This window comes from Oryzias latipes, chromosome 14 (assembly GCF_053564925.1).
Source record: "Oryzias latipes strain Hd-rR chromosome 14, Olatipes_Hd-rR_3.1".
Classification (NCBI taxonomy): Eukaryota; Metazoa; Chordata; class Actinopteri; order Beloniformes; family Adrianichthyidae; genus Oryzias; species Oryzias latipes.
In genome coordinates this window covers 11,734,817-11,759,244 of record NC_136250.1, presented here as the reverse complement: position 1 = coordinate 11,759,244, position 24,428 = coordinate 11,734,817, and the positions used below count along the sequence as shown (strand labels likewise).

The following is a 24,428-nucleotide window of genomic DNA, read 5'->3' as shown; positions in this document are numbered from 1 at the left end:
CTGTTCTCAACATTTTCCCACACCACTTAAATGTCTTCCTCTGTATAATTATCATTGCCAAGTCACCTGATAAGCACACACCCCCTTTCTGTAAAAGATGGCATCAGTTAACCACAGACGCCACACAAGGGGCTCAGGTGAAGACAAGTTGCCAATAGGCTACAAAACTAAAACCCATTTCTCCACCCCTGAACAGGCATATTTTGTGTCAGAGCTTTGGGACACAAGGCATGATTATAATACGAGAGGTATAATCTTGTCATTATACAACAAAGAAACAAAGAAGAACCGCACAAAAACAGTCATGGAGCAACAACAAACCTAGGCAACAGCCAAACAATCCTCCAGTGGTGCATGTATGTCAAATATGTCTATGTTGGGCCTTTTGGCACTCACCTGCAGGAGGATCTGGTCGAGGAAGAGCGGGGCTTTTTGATCCTTTGCAGCACAAAGGAAACCAAACCACAAAAAAGTGATAAACAAGCCACAAGATTTAAGTCTTTCCAAAGACTCCAATGATTCCACCTTAGATGGTGGTTCCTTCTTGGCCAATAAAGAATATTTTTACAGTTGCTGGTCAAAAACTAAAACTCAGTCCAGTTCTAAAATACAATCAATGCAATACTCACATCTGCATGGATGCATCTCCGTACATTTAGAGCTTTATTCTATTCTACTGAGCTACAGCCACCATACCAAATCTATCACACTACAGCAACACATTTAAAAGGGAATGAGGACATCTTGTATTCATAACAAAAAGGGTGTAATCTCAGATCTTTTCATTACTCATTTGTACTGTGTTAGCTTATTTATTTTTAAAAACAAGAGAATCTTATCATATCTCTGCCACAAACGCAAACACCACTAAACGTTAACCACAGTGAAGCCAAATGAGTCAGCAGTTCCACATATCAATGTTTGTGGGTGGCTACAAAATATACAGCATCTACATCTCTCCTGGTGAGTTACCTTCACTGCCTCTCCTACCAAGCAGTGGGCTGGGACCAGCCTCTTCAAGAGGAAAAACAGAACATTTTTGTCTCAAAAGAAAGCTTAGACAGAACAAAACAACAGATCCAAAACGTGACATTCGGAGAAGAAAGAAGGGACTTTTATCCGGCTGCTCTCAATTGAGTTTCAGGAGAAACATGTCTGGCTCAAATGAAATCTATTCCCAAAAAATTGGGGGTGGGGTTTTTTACCTGATGGTGGTGGAGGCCGTTGAGGTGGAGCAGGTCTAGCAGGAGGGGGACCGGGTCGAGGGGGTGGTGGCCGTTTGGGCTCCAGGCTTCCAGATGGGGGCGCGCCAGGCTGGAAGTCAACAGGAGGTCCTGAAGGAAAGCCAGAATATGAGAAAGCCTATTTTCACAAACAGGTTGGACCAAAAATAAAGCTCCAAACATAAGTATTTAAAGGATATATGCCCTCTTTAAAAAAATAGATATTATAATGAAAAAGTGATAGACTAAAGCCTTTAAGTATTGAATTTGTACCACTATGACATGATTGGACACCAGTATTAAGCTAAGGACCATCTGTTCAAATCATCTCCTACCACCTTTCTACTTCTAGGCAAAGAGAAAAAAAATGAAGCACGTTGCACACACTTAAAGAACCAGTGCTATAAAATATTTCTCAAAGAGAAACATTTTATTGTAAGACATTAAATATTCTTACAATACACACATATGGCACTACCACACATTTTATTACCTGGAAATTCCAATCTCAGAGACAAAGGACTTATTTCCATTTCTACATTCCACAAACAAAAGAAAATTACAGTTTATATTCCTGCAGATAGACTTAGTTTGAAGGAAGGGATTAAAGTGGGCTTTTAGCAAAATAAAAGCAGTAAAGTGTGATGCAGTTTTGTGTAGTGAATTTTACCTTGTGATGGTCGGGAGGGTTGTTGGGAACGACTGGGCCTGCTGGGAGCAGCGGGTTCCCCGTGGGTGGGTGAGGGACAGGGACTACTGCGGGGAGAGGGCAGAGGAGAAGAACCGGGACCAGAGCCGGCTCCGGGCTGCAGGTGCTGTGGAAGGATCTCCTCCACCTCCTCATCCACTTCACCTGAAAAAAGAGGTAGAAGAGAAAAAGGGCTTGATCAAAAACTCTAAGGTGTACAGGTTTCTCTATGATATGTGGCATGAAGGATAGAAATAAAAAATAAAAAAGGAGCCCCCCCCCAAATGTGAATTCATGGTAACAACTCACCCTCCATGTCAAATTCATCCTCATCCACATCAGCATCTTCGGCAAGCAGGGTGGAACTGGCTGATGTGGGCATGCTTCCAAAGATCCTCTCCACACTCATCTCCTCCTCCAAACTCTTGATCCAGCCCGGGCTTCTGAGGCGAATGTCAATCACCTTTCCAAGAACCTTGTAGCCACAAACACATGAATCAAAGACAAAAAACAGTTCAAAACATACAGAACAGCTTCAAAAGGTTTTTAGACAAGAAGCAAAAGTGGCTTAAATTCAGCAGAACTACCTATTTAGGATTGGTTTAGTTTTGACTGACAGATATTTCATGGCTAAAACTTTTGTTTTTATTTAACCTAAAAACCAAAAAGCCAGAACAAATATGGAGTGAAAAGTCACTTCAAATTTCAGTACATTTTTTAAATTGAATGTTTTCAATAATTAAAAGTGGGGAAATAAGAATAAAAAAGCAGAACTTACAGTGGAAGCACTCAGTGAAAGAGCTGCCAGAGCAGAATAACCTTCCAGGAAAGTAACCCACATCTTTTCCTCAACAAATCTGGGTAAAAATAAAAAATAAAATTAAAAAGTCAGAGAGGACAAATATCTGACAGTAATTATGAGTCTGCATCTCTGTGTTGTGACCCCAAACAGACCTGATGAGGATGACCTCTCCAAAATTGGAAAATTTATCCAGAAGCTCGTCAATTAGGTCATCACTGAAGTAGTCATCAGGCCCAGAAGAGCACAGCGATACCAGGATGGTGCCATCTGGAGGCCCCTGCTTGCCAATGACATCTTTATAGACCTGGTGGCGAGTCTCAGGGTCCACTTCCAGGATGTCCACATCTATTACTGCCACAACAGGCCTATAAGATAAAGATACGATTTTCAGACAACCTTAAATATCAAACATAAACACTTTATTGAAACATCTAAGCCTCCGTAGTTACCTGTGGTCTGAGGTCTTCAGCTCGGCCCTGCCGTAGTACTTTAAAGCGCCAGGGCTCCATGCAAATTCTGGATCCCCCTCATTATCTGCAGAAGTGGATGGTGCCCCAACAACATTCAGCTCCTCTGCTGTTAACCAAAGACAAAGACAGCTTATTCCTTTAAAAGCTTTTTCTTTTTCTCCACACACAACAGCAGCAAAAAAAACAAAAACATTGTAATTGACACGTTTCAACAATAAAACACAAGGGAAAATGTTTTTCCTGCATTATTTGTTCTGCAACTAACCCGTTTTGCTGAAGTTCCACTTTCTCCTCTTCCAAAGTATGCGGTCCGTCCAAGCTGGAGTGCGGCACTTCTCACTGGTGTCATAATCGTCTGAGAAAAGGTCGTATTTGTAGGTGGGGGCGAAATCTATCTTTCCCTCAATAAACCCCCTGAAGATCTGCAGGATACAGTTGATAGTGTCAGTGGTTTGAGGGCCAAATAAATGAATTTCTATTTCATAACAAATAATTTATGCTTATATTATGTACTGCCCTTGCTCCTATGCAATAAAAAACCCTAGCAAATAAAATGCTGACAGCCATGCACATTTTTTTGATAAACATTTTTTAGTGACCATAGGAATTTACAAAAGTTTTTTGTGATTTTTAAAGACCCACTTCAAGGAAAATAAAGTTTTTGGTGCTTAAGACGTGGTATTTTTCTGGGGATGGAGGACATCTATTAAGCAAATTAAGCTTAAAATTGCATTTCTGAATATTTCTTTATAAAGCCTTGTGAATCAGACAAAAAAATGCAGTTTGAAAAAGATTGCATTTGGGTTGCAGAAAAGACCCTGGGTGGGCCACAAGCTCCCTGCTCCACAACAGGGAGGGGAAGGGGAGGGGGGGTGTGCTTGCTACATGCCAGCGGTCTAAGTTCTAATGAAATGCAGAAACGATGTCCTGGAAAATGAGACAGGTTTTTTGATGATCAGGGTGGGTATTTAAGATCAGCTGCCCAGAGCTTTTGGTTGGTGTACTGAAACGAGATGACAACAGACGACAACACAGTCGGATCTCAAGTCGGACAGTCGTACCGCTCCTGCATTTTTTTGCTCCAGCAGCTGATCCCCAGCCGTCAAAGCCTCCCAGTTCTGCTGTCGGATGAGTTCCTTCACTTCCTCATTGGGCAGGTTGATTCGGTAGTTGAAGTCTCCGCACCAGAATACGTAATCATGGGAGTACAGCAGATGACCCTGGAGGACAGACATGGAAGCTGCAGTTTAGGCAACTAAAGCGGCACGGAGCCCAAAAAGCCCCGCTGTAAACAGCTGTTACCATGGGGAAACTGAGTCTGCGCGTGATCTCGTTGTAGTCATCATTCCTCTCTTTGACTTGGGATTGGCCAGCGGCAAAATGGGAGCACACAAAGCAGATGCTGGTGGTGTGGAACAGCAGGCGGATGCCCACACCTCCTTTATTACCTGTGGCCCCACCCATTCCAGTTTTCACCGTGTCTACAGCTACATCTCTGAAAGAATGTAGAATCTTTAAGTTACAATGATTACGAAAAACGTAAATGATACTTACAAAAAAAAAACTTCTGTACGGTTGATACCTGATGTAAGGTGCATGCTGAGGGCGGATGAAGACAAACAGACACACTCCTACAAGCTGCTCTGAGGCTAGCAGCACATACTTGTGGTCCCTGGAAATGTTTTTTTGAAGCTCAGCTGCCCAGAGTTTTTGGTTGGTGGTGCTAAAACCAGAACAGACAATAACAATTGAAAAAAAAAGACACGGAAAAGCAAACACTAAATAATAATAAATATAATAAATGAAATAATTTCTTTTAACACAAAACCGTTCTTTACCATTTTGACAGTTTGTTTTGACATTATCATTAGGAAAGAATGCTTGGCACAAACCTTGCACTGACAATGTTCCCAGCATTCAGTTCAACCATTTCCTCAAATCCGATGGCAAAGATATCTATGGGGTTGGCTTTGCTGTCTAAGGAAAACCAATAGAGAATCAGCATTTTAACTCACATACAGATTACAGGACTTAAGACTTTCTGCAGATTGGATCAAGTTGAGCTGTACTTTTAAACCTTATTTTTAATGTTTTTATCCTTAGCTAATCTTTTTATTTGTTTTATAGTCTGTTTTATTTCAATTATTGGTCTGTGCAACACTGAAGTCTAAGTTTTACATGTTTTAAATCAAATTCTATAGAAGAAGTGCTATTGAAATTTAACTAAATTGATTTATTAAGCAAACATATCTAACTTCTAAACAAACAACAGTAAACTAATCCATAAAAAATATGTATTTGTTGGAGGTATTTTTCTAATTAAGATATGATCTCTGTGCGAAACAAATAAATAAAAACAAACCTTGGAACTCAGGATGCCCGGCTTTCATGGGAGCATCCAAAAGCCAGTCGTTGAGTGTTTGGTTGCGAAAAGCTATGCTGCGGAACTGTTTACCCCCGTTCACATTCCAGGTGCCAACACACACGCGGATTTGCTTCGGCCTCGTGTATTTGTGGTAGTTTTGACACATTCCCAGCAACACCCTTGGAGAGGCTGCCAAAGGGAGAAGATTAGCATTAGACTGTGGATTTTAGTCATGAAGAGTGTCTGTATGAAAGAGAACAAACAAATGGAGAAAGGTTGTTCGATCCTTCCATCAGAAAAAAAAGATAGAATTCATACACAACAATGTTAAATGTGTTGAGGGCATAATAGAAAATATGTGAATGCAGATGTGTTGCATTTCTGAAAACATTCACAGAATAAAAGCTTGATCATGGTTTATTACTGTCTGTAGAATTCTACCAGAATTCTGTGTTTAATTCTTAATTAGAACTGAAATTGTCTCCTTAAAAAAGAAAAACCTGAGTGTCATGACGATATTAAACAGACAGTGGGTTAAACCATCACCAGTAAGAGACTGTAAATGACTGACGAACAGCAAACACCAATGAAAAGACAGCTTTATGGAAGGGGAGGAAAACAGTATCTATCCACTGACTGCAGTCAGTTACTGTACCTGATTGTAAGACAGGCTCAGTGACTAGCATTGTTTAGGACAGCAAAGGGGAGAGAAGGAAAAAAAGCAGGGGGTTATTTATATTATTGAAACAGATAATGCTGGAAGAGCAGTGTGTAAACCGACATACTGGAGCTCATCAAAAATGTACCAAAACAAGGAAAATAATAACATTTTTCACTGTTAGGTTGCTGCTAAGATGCTTAAAATTAATATTAATAATTGAAATATAATCTAAAATGTATATGCTGTATTGTCAACAATTACCATAAAGACTGGAAGTGGTGAGCAAAGCACGAGCTTTGTCTGCCAGGTCACTGTTCAGCGTGGAGCCCAGTCTCAAGATGTCAATGGCTTCCTGCTTGGAGGTGTCAAAGAAGTTGTTTTGGATGGTCCGTGTAACGGAGCGCGCTCCATCTTTAAGCTTTCCGCCCTGTTAATCAAGACAGAAAACAATACAAATATTAGCTCTCTACTTTGAATCACAATGGGGATTTTTTTGTTCCAATGTAGGAATGAAAAAGACAACCACAAAGGCAATCATTTAGGGATTCAGTCAAAAGGCTTCAGAACTTGGAGGAATTCTTTTTTGTTTGGTGCAACTTTAACCTTTTAAGATGGAGCTTTAATATAACGATGTTGTCCAAATACAACGTAAAAGTTGAATATCTGGACAGATTTCTCCAAGTTTGAAGTGAGGGAGAAGATGCAGACACTTTATGCAGGAATCATAAATTATAGATTTCTGCCGCGCCACAATAAAATATTCCAGAGCTCCTTCAACCAAAGTATGTACAACGAGGATGAAAAAAGGGGAAATAAAGGGGAAAAAATAACAATTCAGAAGATTCCATTTGCTCCGTATTCCATCAATTTCCCCTTCATTTATTACAAAGACAATGAAATGTAAAAAGTTCACCAGAAAAAGGCCCACAGTTTAAAAAAAAACACCAGCTATGAACTTACCACACAGGAAGAGAGGTCCAGAGGACAGCCAAAAGAGACAGCATACAAAAGTTAACAAACAGAAACATATTGTAGCTACAGCAAGGCAAATGCTTCTGCTCAGCTATTGTACTGCTCATGAAAGTCACAAAAAAGACTTTTTATATTTTCAACAAACCTAATGATCAATGTTCACACTTTAATAACTTCATTTAGTTTGAAAGTTTAAAGTAAGAAGCTAAATATTTGTTTACATCTATTTTTTTTTACTACAACTTTGTCTTTAAATGCAGAATTTAAGCAGCAGGTAAGAGAAAACCTGCAAGGACATTAGAAAAAGTACACTGTTAACCTTTTTCACTTTTATTGTTTTTAACAGTCAGACTGTGATAAAAAAAAAACAATTTCTGTTAATTTTTTCAATAATCCAAGCAATTTTTAAAATGTTTTTGATCAGTTACAAATTAAGTTTTAAGCTCAGATGATGGTTTAGTTGAAATATCAATTTAACAATTTTAAATATTATAAGCAGAAATGCACAAGACATAACCCCTTTCTGTGTTAAATCTCTTTTTATTTCCACCTTAATATTGATGGTCAAAAATAAAACACCTTTAATGACTTCATATCATGACATTTCTGAGCTAGAATTGCCAATAATTGACAAAAGATTTTCACAAATAAAAGAAAACTTTTTCACAAGCTGCTCTGCACAATGATGTTTTGCATCATTGAAAGGTCGATTGTTTTTGTGCATACCTTGGCTTTGCCATCCAGAGCACCAGTGCCCGCATAGATCTTACTGACGGAATCCCCGTTAACAGACCACATGGTCCGAAAAACCTCCTGGAACCGGGCCACCAACTGGGGTTTCTCTGTCAGGCCCATTTGTTCTAACTGCCTGGTCAACATCTAAAGATAAAAAAAATAAATAAAAGTATATCATATTAAAAATATCAGTTAAATTCCTTTACATAGCACAGAAAGAACAACCCTCAACACCGAAGCCTTCCTACCTCAAGGCCAAAAAAGGCTTGAACACTATTGGTTCTGTCCAAACAGTCCAGGCAGTTAGTCCTCATGGTCCCCCCCTGAGTCCTGAGAAGACATGACAAAGATCTATTCCAGATGTTTTTACTCACTCCAGTAAATCATCTGTGATTAATATTTAGCGTCACAAGAAGATTAAATAGTTCATCCCACTTGTTTATAAGAAGATGACAAAATAAGAATTGCTCTTAAGCTGTACAGAGCAATGGATTTATACACAGGCGAGACATTTTCACTCAATCCCTGGAAGAGGAACTAGAACTACACGTCTCTTGGCTGTTCAAAGACGACCTGTGAGGCTTCACAGGTCATAACAGGAACATCACTTGGAAAAGAATGTTCAGAAATCGTTTGCTTAACACAGCATCTTTTAAAAATAAAAAGAAGGTGATTGTAACTAATATATACAGAGAATAGTTAAAGGGCAAAGTTACTTTTAGAAATTGTGAAAAAAATATAGGTGGGATTTTGTGTTACCTTACGATGCCAGTTTCCCCAGAATAGTAGAAGAACCCACATTCCTCTATGAACTTATGGAGCTGAGGCTTCAAAACGCTGTGGAGTTTGTCGGCTTTGCCACCCTTCACATTTTGATGGTAGTCAAAGTTGATCATTTTCACTGAGGCTGAATGCTCCGACGCCTTCAGGTGACTCTAAAAGCGATGAAGATGAAGTTTTCTCATTAAAAAGCACCACAAATGTATTACTGCAACATAAACATACTTGGAAAATGCACATTTGGCATCAACAAATGCCTTTTGATAAATATCATTGCTTAAAAGATGAAGATCGGCTCCTCTCACCTGAAAAGCCTTGCTGAGCATGTGTTCCCCTTCCTTACCTCCGAGTAAGTTAATGATCACCTGCTTTCCATACAACCTGCGCAGGGCAGCAAAGTGTCTGCAAAACAACACATTCGTGTATATAAGTTACCGTATATTTAGTTGTTGCTTGATTAAAAAACAAAGCTGTCAAGAAAATCCCCAACCAGTTAAAAATGAAAATGGAATTCTGCAACATAGCAAAAAGGAAGGTATAAGGAGTTTAATACCAGGTTGGCTATTTATTATTTAGCAAAATGATGAATAAGAAACCTTTAGGCAGGAAAACAGCAACAACATATCACAATTTGTTTCATTCTATGTGTTCTAGGCACATTTTACAAAGACTGGGAGAATTGCCAAATACTTGGTGAGAGAACAGCCTAACTGTTATGTAATGCAGTGTTAACAAAAGCTTTTTCTTGGTTTTTCTAAGACAGTTTCTTATTTTTTCCCCCTTCTGTTAGTCCTGTCCAGCAGCTGAGGATACAGCAAACAATGCATATGTGTTAGTGTGCACAGCTTCTCTCTATACATTGCTTTCTCCGCAAATTGCGCTAATGGTTTTTTGTTTTATTTTTTTAAAAATTGTCATGGATTTTTTTTTTGTCTTATAGATTTGACCAACTATCAAATAAACTTGAAGAAATATTGTTTGTTTTGGTTATAATTGTAAATAAGAACAAAAGTTATGTTCTTACTTAAAAGAGGATAATATACCGATTCCATGAGATCAAATACCATAAATAGAAAACTAAGCAAACACCATAACACAAAAAACTAAAAAAGAAAAACAATTCAGAGAATTTTACAAAATAATATCAAATAAACAAAACACAACAAGGTAAGGCTAAAGTAGCATAACTCTAAACATTAAGGTTTAACATTCCCATGAGGTTCAATCCACCTTATGCACCTTAAGGTACTTTTCAGCCATGTTCCCAGTCAGGTTTATGAATGACACTAAAGCTTAAACACAACAACATCTGATAAATAATATTCTATAAATTGTCAAAGAAAAAAATGGTGTGGATGCAATTAGGAAGTATGAATTATAAAAAATGTTTTGGTTTTTTCATTCACACTTAGGAGAGAATCTAATACAAGACTTTGAACTGTGACTGACCAACACCCTACAGATTTGATCAGCTAACTGACCACAGTAGAAGGAGATTATCTTTCTAAAACACAATCCTATTGCGCACAACTAGAAATGCTCAAAAGCACATAAAAATGCACGGTCATCAAATTTCCTACTAGTGAAATTAACAAAATGTTAAAGGGCCTACACTATTCGATTCCTATTACCTTTGGCACACAAACAAACATTTTTTTTTAATTAAATATGTTATTTCCTAAATTCTTTTTCAACCCGGAAGTAAGATGACTGGATCTCTGAGGCCCTGACTTTCACTCCTTGTGGGTGCCGCCCATTTCACGCCGTTAACCTAGAGCCGGCATCCGCAATTATTTGCCAAACACTGCTAGTTCCACAGAGAAAGTGGGTGTGTGTGTTAGCCTTGGAGCGGTGCTGGCAGTGCAGACTCTTCCCTGAAGGGGCAGTTCTCATTGGTCTATGTCACAATGTGAGAACCTGCTCGTTTTCATGGGTTGGGAGGGGCTGGTGCTCAAAGCGCAGGTTTTTAGAGGAATACTCAGAAATGCATCAACAGATCAAACACATTATAATACACTTAAAAGCTCAATGAATTGCTAAAAGTTGAGCTCATGATATTGAAAAGTCTGAAGAACTATCAGTCTACTATTATTTTTTGATAGCAAAATGTTGTTAAATGTGGTAAAAACTCAAAACTCAGCTGATTATTGGAGTCTGCTTTGGCTTGATAAGATGAGACACATTGAGGTGTGGCACATGGTGCAGTCCACTTTACTATAGAGAGTGTGGAATTAGGAAGCGTCATGACAACTTCAGAACAGTAAAAGATGCTGTAATGTATGGAAGACGCTGGCAGCTTCAGTTTTTTTGAGAAAAGTTCAGGACCCAAAAAAAAAAGGGGGACAGATGAACTAAAGCAGAGTGAGGGAATGTGAATAACAAGAGCGTTTAAAGAAACCCAACAAATGGAAGCTCAACCGAATAAAACAAGTGTTATAAAGGTTGTAAACTGCAGGGTAAAATAAAACCTCCCCAAAGCAGGCTGAGAGGGAAACATGTTGACTCATGACGTTGCATTTTTACTGAGACAAACCTGTCGACAAAACGTTCATTCAGTTGATGTCACAGCTTGTCTGAGATAAAATTACTGATAAGTCAGCTTTAAAACCCCAATCACAAGTATGTTGCATTGATAGTTCAACATAAAAGATTTTTAAAGTTGACTGTGCCTATCACGAGGGATCATAGTTAAACTTTTTTTCAAATTAACTTTATATTTCCAAGAATTAACAAGTGCATTAAGGAAAGGCTCTTTTTGATGACACCTTAAACTTTAGGTGTTCTGTTTGGGACACAGTTAAAAACCACAACAACATACAGACTGCTACCCAAAACATCCAGATTACCTTTCAAAAGCCGGGGCATTAGCCTCAAATCCCCTTGAGAGTTTCACACGATGGGAACCAACCTGCAGAGACACAAGTCAGAGTCCTTTTCTTTCATAAAGATGACAAAAAAGCAGGCATGGCAGATGCCCAAAACACCAAACGCTTGAAAATTAGGAGAGAAATTGGAAAAATGGAAATGGACAGATGAGCAAGGGATATTGTCCAAATAAAAAAAATATAGAGGGAGAGACTGGATAAGTACAACGTCTGAGAGGCAGAGTGGAAAAACCTTGTTTACATAAAGGCAAAGCAGCAAAGACATTTTCTGGTCATCTCTCTAAGCCTCTTTGCCCAAATTTTATAATCTTTCGCACCACTTTAAACAAGAACCAGAGGAGAACGCATGATTACACTAGACTGCACCTACTCAGAATTAGCAACAAACGGGCACTAGGGTTTTACCAGGAAGACTGCTCTCTAATGCGGCAGGTTTCAACAAGTTCTTTGGATTCCTTCCTTCATTTTATTTCTCTTTGAAGATGTTTTTCTAAATGAGTTAGCTTTTCTTCATTTAAGCAAAACCAAGTAAATACTAACGCTGCACCATGTACAAATCATACTTCCCATTCCAACAATGTTTTCTGAGTCATGGTCCTGTCAACTGGTAATTGATAAGAACCATTTTTTCTGGGAGTGTTATAAAGATCAGCTCTGTGCTCCTTAAGCTTATTACTGTCAACGTATCTTTGTCTTAGCTTTGTGTTCAGCAGCTTAGTTTGTTTGCACATACCTATACTTGGCTGATCCTGTGTGAGACTGGGATAAACCAACCTCAATGTCACTACAGGTTTTTGCTTCGGTTGTGCTTGAGGAGTCCATGAATATTTAATAACTTCCTGAGATGGCATCTGACACGGCTCGGGTTGCAGGTGTACAGCAACGACACAAACCTCCAAACACTGTTAATGACCTGTACCATTAACAACCCATCTCTGCTAACTTCTACAATTAGACAATTCCTATAGGTGTTTATCTAGGGTGTAAATTTGTTATTGACTGTTTCATTTTGTGGGAACATATAAATATCATCCACAACATATGAAATAGTAAAATGCATCATGTGGAGCTTTTGTCTAAAAGTAACCTATTCTCTTAAAGACCTACTCATAGGAAATTTGTTTTTTGTGTGTGTTTTTAAGCTGCTCTTATGACATTTTTCTGAGGACATACATGAAGAAGTTTTTCTTCCTGTTTTGAATTCTTCATTCAAATCGTTGTGAATCAGGAGCAGGCCAAAAAACCCTGCCATTTGTTATGTAAGAAATAACGCTCCGCCCAATTCTGATGCATTCTCTTTTAGGCGACTAGATCCATGTACGTCTTTGTTTTCCTCGTCTAAGTCGACATCTGGCTCCAAACTGTATAGCCGATAGCTCAAATATTGCTCGCCATTTTTGTTGCACCGGTAATGTTAGGGTGTGAGGGATTGTAAGCTAGCGGGAGAGCATGTGAACAAATATCTCTTCGTTATGGGTGACGGGAAAGGGGGTGGGGCTGCTCTTTGCCAAAAGTCCCCGCCACTACTCAGAGGCAAATTTCTAATTAAACTACAGCCTCTCTGCAGAAACTATGTCCTAGAAAACTAGCAAGGTTTTTTGACATTTTCATAATTGACAGACCACTGGGAACGCTTTCAAAATCGGAGTGGGAATTGAACTACTGTATTACGCCTTAAAGTGCAGTTCATTTCAATGGGATTTGAATACCATGACTGTTTCAACTTTCTCTTGAAACTGAGAACACCTGCTCAACTACTTAAAATATGAATATTTTTAATATTTGACTGATGGGAGTGTAGCTAACTGTTCTTCTGGATAAAGCAAAATTACACATTCTGTTCAGGGACAGTATGGAGGGGGGGGGGGGGGGGGGGGGGGCTTACAATCCACAGCGAGCAGAGGGACCAACAGCTACAATGGTGCTTTCGAAGCAGGCAAAGAATAGTTCTGTCTGAAAACAACCCCAAGCCCCATTACCTTGTGTTCTGACCAAACCAAAAGCCTCCTGCTCCAACTAGGTGAATTGGCTTTTAGTCATTTCACAGCACAGTGGTCCCTCGTTTATTGCGGAAGTTACGTTTTAAAAATAACCGGTGAGAGTTGAAAACCGCTAAGTAGAGTTATAGATGTTTTAAGGCCATAGAACCCCTCACTACACACTATACACTTTTCTCAGACAAAAAAATAACATTTTTACATTTTACTCTCTTGTTTAGATCCATGGAGATTGTTTGACAAGGTCAACAGGACACAGAACACAGTGCGCATTAATAAATAAAAAGCTGGCAAAATTGCACCAAAAAATCAGCAAAATAAGACCACAGCAAGGGACCACTGTATATAAGGAAATCATGTTTTATCTGTTTCGTAGCTATTCTAGCGGTTTTAGCAGATTGAATTAAGGTAAGTGGTTAGGGGTTGTTTTTAGATCAGATTCTCACCTGACCAAAGAAGTCTGGGAGCTGAGAAAAACAAACAAAAAGCCCTTTACCAACCACTACTGCTATCATTTACCCCCAACCCCCCCACAGCTAACTGAACTTCCAGGTCTGTGCAATGTTCTAGGACAAGGGCACTTCACATTCCTTATGTTGAGGAATAAAAAAAGAGTAATTACTTCTCTTTCCAATGTCCAAAATGATTTCTCTGAGAGAAATACGGCTTATGGGACCTAAAAAGGCAATATTATGAATCCGTGTTCTTTGGCATTGCACAGAGGAACAGCTTAAAGCACCAACACAGACAAAGAAAAGATAAGAAACCCCCCCTGCCCTATGCAAAACAAATAAGCATGGTTACTAGAGAGGTTATTGTACCAGGTGGGGGTTCACATCCAGTCCATTAGGGGGCCGATTCTTATTAAGGTGTAACAAAACACCCTTAACAGACTTTTTCTGAATACAGCAAGAAAATGTGTTAAAAAGAGAATATGCAGTTTTATGACAAGAGGTGCTTTGCTTTGCATCTGCTGCTGCATCACACACAAATCCACAAATGTTTGTTGTGTTTTGGTTTGTTGCTGTCAAGTACCTACTAACTGATGAAGCAAAATTGGAGTTTATTTTATAAATCAATTGAATACAAAAACTTCAAATAAATGTGTGTACAATTAGCTGCTATTACCTGTATTCCCGGCTGTTCCCAGAAAAGTGGAATGGACCCACGGATCTGTATGAAGGATGAGACTCTGTCTTCAAGGAAAATAACCTGTTGTTAAGGAAATAAATATATATTTTAAAGTTTCTTTCTTGGATTAAACTGGCGCCCTTTTAAAATGTAAGAATTTGACAAATTCTAGTAAAAATACGGGGGGGAAAAAAGACTTGTGAAAATATGAATCGTAATCTTTAATATTCAAGTAAGGGCGATTAGTTTGTATATTAAAATACCGAAGAGCACTTGGCAGGAAGTAACAAATATGCAAAGCAAAAACAAAATCAGAATGCGATTTGTTTCAGAGGCAGACGGACTACATTCCACTTTGCTAAAAGTCAAACAGAAATCTGCCAGCACCACATAGACGGAAGAGGCGACCTATGACACCTTAAAATAGAATCAGGAGTCAGAGCAAGCATACAGTGCTATACAGTGTACCTAAAACTTAACCTGTCAAACCTGTCAAAAACACTGAAAGCATAGGGATATTCCTTTTTTTAACAGAAAACAAATTGTTCTCCTCTGAAACAATTTTAGTTACATTTTAGTAGTAAACATTAAATTAAATTTATTTTAGCTTGTGATTAAGCAATAAAAAAGAAAAAAGCAGTCTAAGCTATAATACTTTTTAAAAGAATCAAGGCATCCAAAATAGTATAAGGAAAATGGAAAAAAAAAACAATTATTAAAGTTTTTTCTTTTAATTCATTTTCAAAGAATATAGAAAAAAGAGGCTCAATGAAATGATTAAATACAACACTGACCTGTTCTGTTTCCACAAAGTTGGCCACTTGCCCGTCATCATTTGCTCCTCGAACATTGAACCGAGTGCCAGCTCGCTCTGAGCTGAGCCGAGAGAAGATGCAGGCCTTGGCTTGTTTATGCCCCGCATAAATGGTCCTGATCTCCACACTGCCACACATCAGCCTCAGCAGCCAGTCCTCACAATTAACTCCATAGTGTTTAAGGTGCAGATGCAAAGACTGGTTCCTATTGTTGCAAACAGCAGTAAACACAGAATGTTGGCAAATCCTTAAACATGACAACAAAACAAAACTTCTGAAAAATGTGCAGAAAAACCAATATTACTTGAGATACTTTTACTAAGACGTATCCATACCACTGCACTTGTAACACACACACACAAACAAGTCAGAGTTCAACATCCTTACCAGAAGAAGCGGTTATCTGTGGTATCTTCTAGAATCCTGCGATGTGCGTTGAGACTCAAGTCCAGGCTGACGCCAGTGGAAGACCAGGCAAAGTAGAAGTGACCTGAGTTTAAGAGCTTACGGACCTCCGCAATTCTGTCCTCGTCTCCTGGATCGTTCCTCAGTGATATAAAATCTGTCTGTGTGACCCTGAAAACCTCTGAATCCTGCACCTTGCCTGCAGAGCTGCATCCCGTCACAACCACAAGGCTGTGCAGCATGGAGTCACCTGTGAGAAAGAAGTAGATATTGCAATTTTTCATTCTAAAGTAATAAAAGAAAAAGAAAGAAAAAACACAGTAAAGTTGAAAGGTAAAAAAAAAAAAATATTTGGACTTTCTTGCATCTACTTGCAATAATTCACCAATTGGTGGAATTTCAATAAACCAAAATCTTTAAACATTAACCTCTAACCTGTGTTTTACTTGTTGTGAAAACAAGAGCTTTCAAGGTCATATAGAAGACAGGAGTAATCAGATTATCCAAATATAAATAAATAAATAAAATATTAACAGAGAGAAAAAAAACTAAGTGTGCTTCAATGCATATTTTGCTGTTCTCTTACCCAGGTTAAGACGAAGTACACCAAGAATTCCATAAGCATCAACAATCTTTGTGTATGTACTTTTAATGGCCTCCTTCTCTGCAGCCGCTATAAGAAAAGTATGATTGGATAAGTAATTGCAACTTTAGTAGTTAAAATGAATAAATGCGTTCAATCACATCACTTCTATGTTAGGGATGACCCCCTTTTCCTCCTATGGCTCAACTTTCCTGGTGATTTTTCTGACCAGAAATCTCAAATGATATCTTATAATTGTGTAATCAAGCAAGTGATCTTACACAGAACAGCAACAGCCCCCGATTCAAACATCAGGCATTCGTCCCGGGACCTGGTTTCCACTATGACACTGTAAGGAGGGGGATCCAGCTTGTGGTAGATGCGATAACCTTTGCTGAAAGCCATGGCTGATCCGAAAGGAAAAACTCTAAGTTATGGTCTGCAAATAAAAAAAACAAAACCATGATCAATATATTAATACGACATAAACATATGATCAATCTGACTATGTTACATGTTAAGTTCCATTGCAAGTCCCCCCTTATGATCAGCAATGATGGAAAACGTGAAAAATATTTGACCTTTTATTTTAAAATGCCTTAAAGTTGTTACTTTATAGAAGATACAACTATCACAGGAATATATTCTAATCTGTTTGTGACATGTTTAATCCTTCCGAACGCATAACGGAAATGCGCTGCATATACGAAACCAGGCCATAGCGGAATATGACACAGACACCGGTTTTAAAAGTTTATCTTTTATTTATGTGTCGCTAAAAAATAAAGTAACAGGTTGCTACTGTAAGTAGCAAGGCAACTGTGTGAGTGCGCAGGTTAACTTAACGGTTAAGGCCGGGGACTACAAACACAACAATCTCATTTCCAGCAGTCACGACTGCAGAATGAAACTGCGGATGGTCAAGTCAAGCAAAACTGGACGCTACCCTAAACAGAACACCATGTGAAAATAAGACCAAAAAACCGAGAAAAACCTTTAAAAATCAAAACAGGTGCACTGTGTGTGTATTCCGTATTTAGCGCTAGCTGTTAGCTTGATTAGCTAGATTAAATCACACATAGCTAGCTTGTAACATTTTATCTGTTGAAAGACCGTTGGTGTATTCCAATTGTGTATACAGTTCGCAAATATAATGTTTAAGTATATATGTTTAAATAAACGTGAAAATAAAAATAAAAGCGTTCGGTTTCATTAAACCAAAGAGAGGAAGAAGAACAGCATCTCGTCCTACCTTCACCCCCGCCGGGTTTATACTCGGCTGTCACAACAAAATCCTTCCCGGTTTGCTGGCACAGTGGTACGTTCCCATTGAATACACACCTCCTTCACGTTACCGTAATACACAAAGTAGACCAAAATGTTACAGGAAAAAGGTATAAGATGAAGAAAATAATCAGGCTGGAATGCTTCTTACAATGAATGTTACTATTAGAACAACTCCTTTCAATTATATTAAGTCGAATTCGAACGCTTGGCTTAAGCAGATAATCAAGAAAGCAGAAAAAAATGTTCGTGTCCACGGTTACGTGTGATTGATAGACGCTGCCCCCCAATAGAACGATGCGGAAAAGTGTCGTCCAATTACAAACGGAAGGGGGCGGGACCTATGGATTTTATAACCTCTGCTGTTACAGGGTTGTCTAACGAAGCCGATGAAATTCGTAAACATAACACCGATCGAGTGTTTGTGACAGGGACCACTATGGTCTAGATGACATTTTAAGCCGTCAAAGGACTAGAACTCACTTTCAAGATTAATACCAACAAGGTAGAGAAGGAATTATTCTTACTGTCCACAGACTTGCATGTCATTGTTTTCGCCTTGCATATCCCGACAGCCTGATAGGGACTTTGTTTCCTCACCATTATTAAACTTTGGGTAATGATTCCGGCTGTCCCACTATTGTTTTTCTTCTTTTTTATCAGTGACAGACTTAAATAGTAAATAAATATATTTAAGTTTTACTCGACAGTTTCATCTATTTCTAAAAGCGTTGGGTGATCTCATGTTATAAATGTAGTGTAAGTGGTTTCATTTGTATCTTGTGTTTCTGTTGATTTCTTAAGATGTGTACTTGTTTATTTGTTTAGGGAATCCTCCAGCATCAACATGAAGCGCCTTTATCTTGTGGAGCCAGTGGTGGCCCTGTATGCTTTTAGCAGTTTTCTCATTTACCCACTTGTGCAGCAATACATCTACCGCAGGCTGTGGCTGCAGCTGACCAACACCGCCTATCCCATCTCCAGCAACAGCTCTAGATGTGCACCAAGTAACAGTAGCAGCAACCAGACCGACTTCCATAAGGTAAGTTATTAACCACTTACTGCAAAAAAGGTGTTCAATGGATCTGTAAGGAGCACTCCTAATGAAAGTAGTTTAAAATGTGATGTGCCCATTGAATAACTTAAAAAAATACAATTAAAAAACAGTCAGAAAAGTTCCTGTGCAGACATTACCTGCATGATGAAACTAAAAAAAAAAAAAAAGTTTTTTTTAATGTACCAATAACATTCAGATGTTGTGACCATCAGACACTTTCTGAAATTCAGCTTCTGACAGGCTTAAAATTATTTCTAGTATAATTAAATCTATACTATCGTTGGCATTGATGCTAGTTTTGGCACTAGATCATGAGCCACTTTTTCTAAACTATAGACTTTGATGCAAACATTTTCTTGTTTGTGCCTCAACATGTCTCCAGATAATTCTTTCTCTGTCAAAGCACATTAGTTCATCGATAAACCGACCTTTTTTTAAGCACCTGTTTGTGTAACTATTGAACTGTTGCAGCTCAAGGCTATATGTGTCTTGTGACTAAATAATACTTGCATGACTTTGAGTCTGTGACACATCAACACTTATAAATACCCTGTTTTGAAGAAAAAAGTCATGCACTATTTCAAGACAGAATTATAAAGTTTAAGAGGAATGTTAAAACAGAAGTGGACATCTCAGGATAATTCAAACAGCCACACCTGCACTCGTTGGGGACAAAAACAAACTTATTCCTCTCACTTTCAAACATGACATCTGCATTTTTGAACGTATTAATCTATATCTATCGTTTTCAGAAAAAAATAGGGTTTGCCACACAGCAACCAAATGGTTGCTTTGCCTTTTGAGGAATTGCCATTGCAGTTGCATCCAGGCATCTGAGTGATCGTTCATTTGTCTTTTTCTGCATTTCCAGGAGGTACAGAAGCAGGCATCCCTGTTCTCCATGTATTCAGAGCTTCTCTCCACGATCCCATCCTTGATCGTCACACTCCTGCTGGTGGCTTACAGCGACCGAGGAGGACGCAAGATCACCATCATCATGCCTTTGATTGGCTCACTGATCTATGCTTCGTCCTTCCTGACGGTGTCCTTCTTTGAGCTGAACATCTATTTGCTGATTGGCTCATCGTTTCTCAGCTCTCTGTTTGGGGGTTTGGGAACGTTTCTCGGGGGCTGCTTTGCTTATATAGCCGACTTGTGCAAGAACGAACGTCAGAGAACCTTGCGCATGGCTGGAGTGGACATGATGATTGGACTGTTGTCAGGGGTGGCTGCAATATCAACAGGCTACTTTCTAAGAGCAGCTGGTTTTAACTGGCCATTTCTAACCTCATTGTTGTGCCAGTGTCTGACCCTACTTTATGCAATTTTCATCCTAGAAGAGACAGTGAAAGCTCCCAACGAAGGTGATATTTTCGACGAATCTACCCGACGACATGCACTTAAATATATGGTCTGTGGTGTCTACCAGACCTTTTCAGGACTTACCTCTAAGTGTAAAATCCTTCTGGCCCTCATGATGTTCATCTTTACCAGCTTTTCCTTTGCCTACGTTGGAGGCATTTCTTTGGTGACGCTGTATGAACTAAACGAGCCCCTCTGCTGGAATGAGGTTTTGATCGGCTATGGTTCAGCCCTGTCCACCACGGTGTTCCTGACAAGTTTTGCAGGAGTGGCAGCGCTCACATACTGCCGTGTTCCACAGCTTCTCATCATCCTCCTGGGGATCCTGTCCGTCGCATCTGGCATGATCCTGATGTCATTTGCAAAGACCACTGTGCTGATGTTCATAGGTAAGGAAAAAACCCACATGCGAATAAGAAAAGGCCTAAAAATCGTTCTCATTTTTCCGTTTTTTTTATGTCCACTAATTATGGGAACAAAACTGCTAAAATTTTAAACTAAAAATACGGGAAAAACTTTATCTAAAGCGGATTTGTGTTCATTTTTTTCTTGATTTAACATGAAATAAACGTTAAAAATATTATAGACCAACAAATACTACCAGAAGTAAATGAAAAAAATAATGTACAGCAGAGAACGTTCCTTTGATTTTTAACTGACCAGTTATTGATTGACAGTAAGCTTACAGTGAAAAAATGTTTTCCTAACTCTGTTACACAATTGTTATGACGAGTCATAAAATGTTATCACTAATTAGTTTCTTGGTTTTACAACACTGGGTGCTTGTGACAAAGGAAATATTGCTGTTTTTTTCCCATAAATAACTTTATTACACAACTTTGAAAGTAACACCCACCAAGAAACATTTACATAAACACAATTATTGGGTTATTATTGATGCACATTTTGATTTGACCTTCTTTTTTCTATCTTTTTTTACAGTGAGAATACCAATGCTGCTATCTATCATGCCTTTCCCCGTTTTGCGCTCCATGATGTCAAAGAATATCTCCAAATCGGAGCAGGGTGAGTGGGTCTAGGCCTCTACATGAACTGTAGAACCATGTCTCTGTTTGCAGAAGCAGAGTCCACTGAAGTGTGTCTTTTTCCACAAAGGATCAGTACTCCAAGTTCTGTTTGTTTTAGCAAAAAACCATTCAAGGAGATAAAATGCTCTGATTTTTGCATTTTATATTTTTTTCATCTTTTATTATCTTGTTTTCTAGGAGCCCTGTTTGCCTGCCTTTCTTTTCTGGAGAGTTTAACCAATAATGTGTCTTCTGGAGTCTTCAACAGCATTTATGCTGCCACTGTGGCCTGGTACCCTGGATTTGTCTTCATCCTATCTGCAGGGCTCTGTTTTATTCCCTTATCTGCCCTTGGGTAAGTAAACTCTCTAATGTTTACTAATCAGTTAAATATATTAGCCTTAGGATGCTTGGCAGAAACTATAAATATTTATTTTAATAAAAGAATTCCATATTAAATATCCAGTTTAAACATTTTTGGCCTTTCTCAGTCTAATGTTCATAAAAAAAAGTAACATAAACTTAAAAATAAGAACACTTAAATATAGTTTTTGTCTAAAGTTATTCAGACAATGAGTATAGAAAAAAATAAAACCAGATTATAATCAATTTTCAGTTGTGCAGCTGTACTTTGTGGTTGGAGTTTCAATACAAAAACTTCCTTTCTGCTTAGTCACTGTTTGTCAGTTTGGCTACATGAAAAAGAGAAATGCTTTGCTAAACCGCACTTCCCAGAAAAGAAGAATCAATTCCTCTTTTTTATGTTCAACTTCCTTCAATGGTTTTTGTATCTACACTTTATTTATACAACACTTGGATAGTCACTTTAGCAGGCCTTAATAACAAAGCTCTGACATAGTAGAAGGATGTTAAAAGTGTTTGGCTACACAAAAAAGACAAAGTATTAATGCTTACTTAGTCTTATTTGTGCACAGTGAAGCATAAATCCACTCTGAGTCCACATCACATGTTCTGCTTCTTCTGTCATGCTCTGTTGACACACCAGTGTCCCAAAACGAATGAACTTTTAGTCATAGTAAGTCATTTTTTCAGTTTAAAAATATTTTCATTATTAGCATATCTACCGGTGTCAATATATTTTCAGTCAAGAATCAAGAGCAGAATTATATATTATAGTTTATGCTATTTATAGATAAGTAATCTCGTGTGGTTTAAGTAACTCTAGAAGCCTGAGTAACTGGAGCTGCTGAAATAACTGCATGACTCTGCAGATAAAATAGTTTGAATGTTTTTTTTGTTTTTTTTTACTTGTAATCTAACCTCTTTTGTCATGTTCCTAAAATGCAACTTCTCCATGTTTTCAGGGTGGTTGCTCTGATTGGAACAGATGTTTCCACTGAGATCGGAAGACCAGAGACTTTCACCTCAGGAGAGGCAACGAATGCAGAGGAAGATCAGGAAGACAGGCCGCTGCTTAGCTGAGGGTTTGGACAACATGCATAAAAACAAAAACCCTTACATATTTTCCTGTACATTCAGATATATTTATAAAATTGAGAAAATATGCACTTATTTAGACCTCGAAAGTACCGGTGATGCACAGTGTTGTATTTCTGACCAAAATGCTTTAATTTCCTGTTTCTATTTTCACTTCTGTGGCTGATCTCGAATTTACAATTTTAAATTCAGCTTTTGATATAGTTTTGAAGTTCGTGGTGTTAAAAGACTTTCGGAAGCCCTTTTTGCATCACAGACACAGATTGAAGTGAAGTATTTCTAGTATACATACTTTTTGAAGCAATAAACCCCAAAAAGGAGAATGTAAAGTTAATACCAAAAGGGAAAAAAGCAACAGAAATGTCTAGAAGGATTTTTAAAGGTTTTTTTTTTTTATGTTTGAATTTGTGTCTTTGAATTTTTGTCAAGAGGTGGTTGACAATTTTTTTTTATTAGTTGAACACAATCTGACTGGCTGTGAGTACCGTAATCATATCTCTTTTCATGGCTTTAATAGCGTTTTAAATGCAATTTGGTGGTTGTTTACCATAGTTTTACTTTTTTGGGATGGTGTGATGCTTTGTTTTGTTGTCTGGTTAAAGAAATAGGTCTAAACTTAAGTATGATTTTTTTTAAATCATGAATAAAATTGTAAAAATCTGGGTTTCTAGTCAGTGGTTCTGTAGCTATAATATAATTATATCTTTTTCACTTAAAAGATCAAAATAATTTGCTCTCAGGCATTTGAGTGCACAGATTTTCTGGCAGTTTTTCTGATAATCCTTACTAAATGTGGACAAAAATATTATTTGTGCACACAGCTTTACAAAACATTTCTTCTGCATCTTGTTGAATTCTATGTTTCTGCTTTAGTTTGCACATTTGCGCTCTTTCTTCTGCTAAGTGGAATATGGTGATAATTGTAACTTTTTCTGCCCTTTTCCTATTTTCATTTTGAAATGTCATTATGACATTTTTGAATCTTTTGATTTGAGGAATATTTGTCCACTAATTCTGTCTTTAAACTTTTTACTCTATGCAACTTGCATACGAAATGATGTAGAAATCAGAAAATGTTGTTTTGATTGAACTTCTCTGCACTTTATGCACAATAGTTCACCTATTGTGGAGAATAATTTTTGTTATTCAATAGTTACAAACATTGTTTGCATTATTCATATGAACGTAAAAGAAAAGAAAACAAGGGATTTGTCTTTTTTAAGGGAAACTGTTTGCAGAAATGTTTTTGCCTCATTTAAAAAAATATTTATAATGAAAAAGATTTGGAGAAAAACGTTACTTGATTAAAGCTATGCACCTTTAAAATGTAGAGAAAAATTGACCCTACTGCGTTCTTTATTGAATTTGAACATTTAAAATTATTATTTTTTTCCTTTTTACCTGACTGAACCGGAAGGAATGACCAGTTTGATTCTCATCATAAAACAAACTTGCTGTATTTGTAATTAGCAAATGCGCCATGTTAATAAAGTTTTAACATCTTTTGTTCTAGATTGATAACCACACAAAGGGTTCTAAGGTCAAAAAGTAATGTGCTAAATACATTTCTAAGAATCTCTACTTTAAGAAAAAAGTACTTAGAAAAAAGTAAAAGCACATACATCCTTCTGAAAAAAAGACAGTGCTTTGTGTTTCAAAGACTTTTATTTTGTATTGAGTTGGCTAAAGTATTTTTACTTTGAAATAAATTTGTTCTTTTATTTTTA

General features: G+C 37.9%; 2 protein-coding genes across 25 annotated transcripts in view; one reads left to right on the top strand and one right to left on the bottom strand.

Moving 5' to 3' along the window:
• Positions 1-18,092, bottom strand: part of synj1 (synaptojanin 1) — a 25,374-nt gene extending 7,282 nt beyond the window's left edge. For 2 of the 23 annotated variants that reach the window (XM_078931147.1, XM_078931134.1), the window contains exons 1-27: positions 17,765-18,092; positions 16,794-16,951; positions 16,516-16,602; positions 15,912-16,179; positions 15,504-15,729; positions 14,707-14,790; positions 11,543-11,604; positions 9,002-9,098; positions 8,676-8,851; positions 8,165-8,246; positions 7,908-8,060; positions 6,471-6,636; positions 6,204-6,227; positions 5,546-5,737; positions 5,076-5,160; positions 4,766-4,906; positions 4,486-4,678; positions 4,245-4,403; positions 3,449-3,605; positions 3,163-3,289; positions 2,866-3,078; positions 2,690-2,768; positions 2,221-2,386; positions 1,894-2,076; positions 1,717-1,758; positions 1,206-1,334; positions 397-438 (exon numbers count right to left, since the gene is read on the bottom strand). In XM_078931147.1, the coding sequence (XP_078787273.1) occupies positions 397-438; positions 1,206-1,334; positions 1,717-1,758; positions 1,894-2,076; positions 2,221-2,386; positions 2,690-2,768; positions 2,866-3,078; positions 3,163-3,289; positions 3,449-3,605; positions 4,245-4,403; positions 4,486-4,678; positions 4,766-4,906; positions 5,076-5,160; positions 5,546-5,737; positions 6,204-6,227; positions 6,471-6,636; positions 7,908-8,060; positions 8,165-8,246; positions 8,676-8,851; positions 9,002-9,098; positions 11,543-11,604; positions 14,707-14,790; positions 15,504-15,729; positions 15,912-16,179; positions 16,516-16,602; positions 16,794-16,917 (3,457 nt within the window). In that variant the 5' untranslated portion in view covers positions 16,918-16,951; positions 17,765-18,092. Of the gene's footprint in view, positions 1-396; positions 439-972; positions 1,015-1,205; positions 1,335-1,716; positions 1,759-1,893; positions 2,077-2,220; positions 2,387-2,689; positions 2,769-2,865; positions 3,079-3,162; positions 3,290-3,448; positions 3,606-4,244; positions 4,404-4,485; positions 4,679-4,765; positions 4,907-5,075; positions 5,161-5,545; positions 5,738-6,203; positions 6,228-6,470; positions 6,637-7,907; positions 8,061-8,164; positions 8,247-8,675; positions 8,852-9,001; positions 9,099-11,542; positions 11,605-14,024; positions 14,791-15,503; positions 15,730-15,911; positions 16,180-16,515; positions 16,603-16,793; positions 16,952-17,764 lie in introns of those variants that run through there. The other 21 variants (XM_078931148.1, XM_078931137.1, XM_078931149.1 and 18 more) reach the window with 19 other exon arrangements.
• Positions 17,699-24,428, top strand: LOC101171853 (lysosomal proton-coupled steroid conjugate and bile acid symporter SLC46A3). 2 transcript variants are annotated; one of them, XM_078931150.1, is made up of 6 exons: positions 17,699-17,830; positions 18,625-18,838; positions 19,725-20,604; positions 21,158-21,241; positions 21,442-21,598; positions 22,569-24,428. In XM_078931150.1, exons 2-6 carry the CDS (start codon positions 18,644-18,646, stop codon positions 22,684-22,686), a joined length of 1,434 nt encoding a protein of 477 aa, XP_078787276.1. In that variant the 5' UTR covers positions 17,699-17,830; positions 18,625-18,643; the 3' UTR covers positions 22,687-24,428. The 2 variants fall into 2 exon arrangements, with proteins under 2 accessions (XP_078787276.1, XP_004076351.2); XM_004076303.5 differs by lacking the exon at positions 17,699-17,830 and adding an exon at positions 18,113-18,301.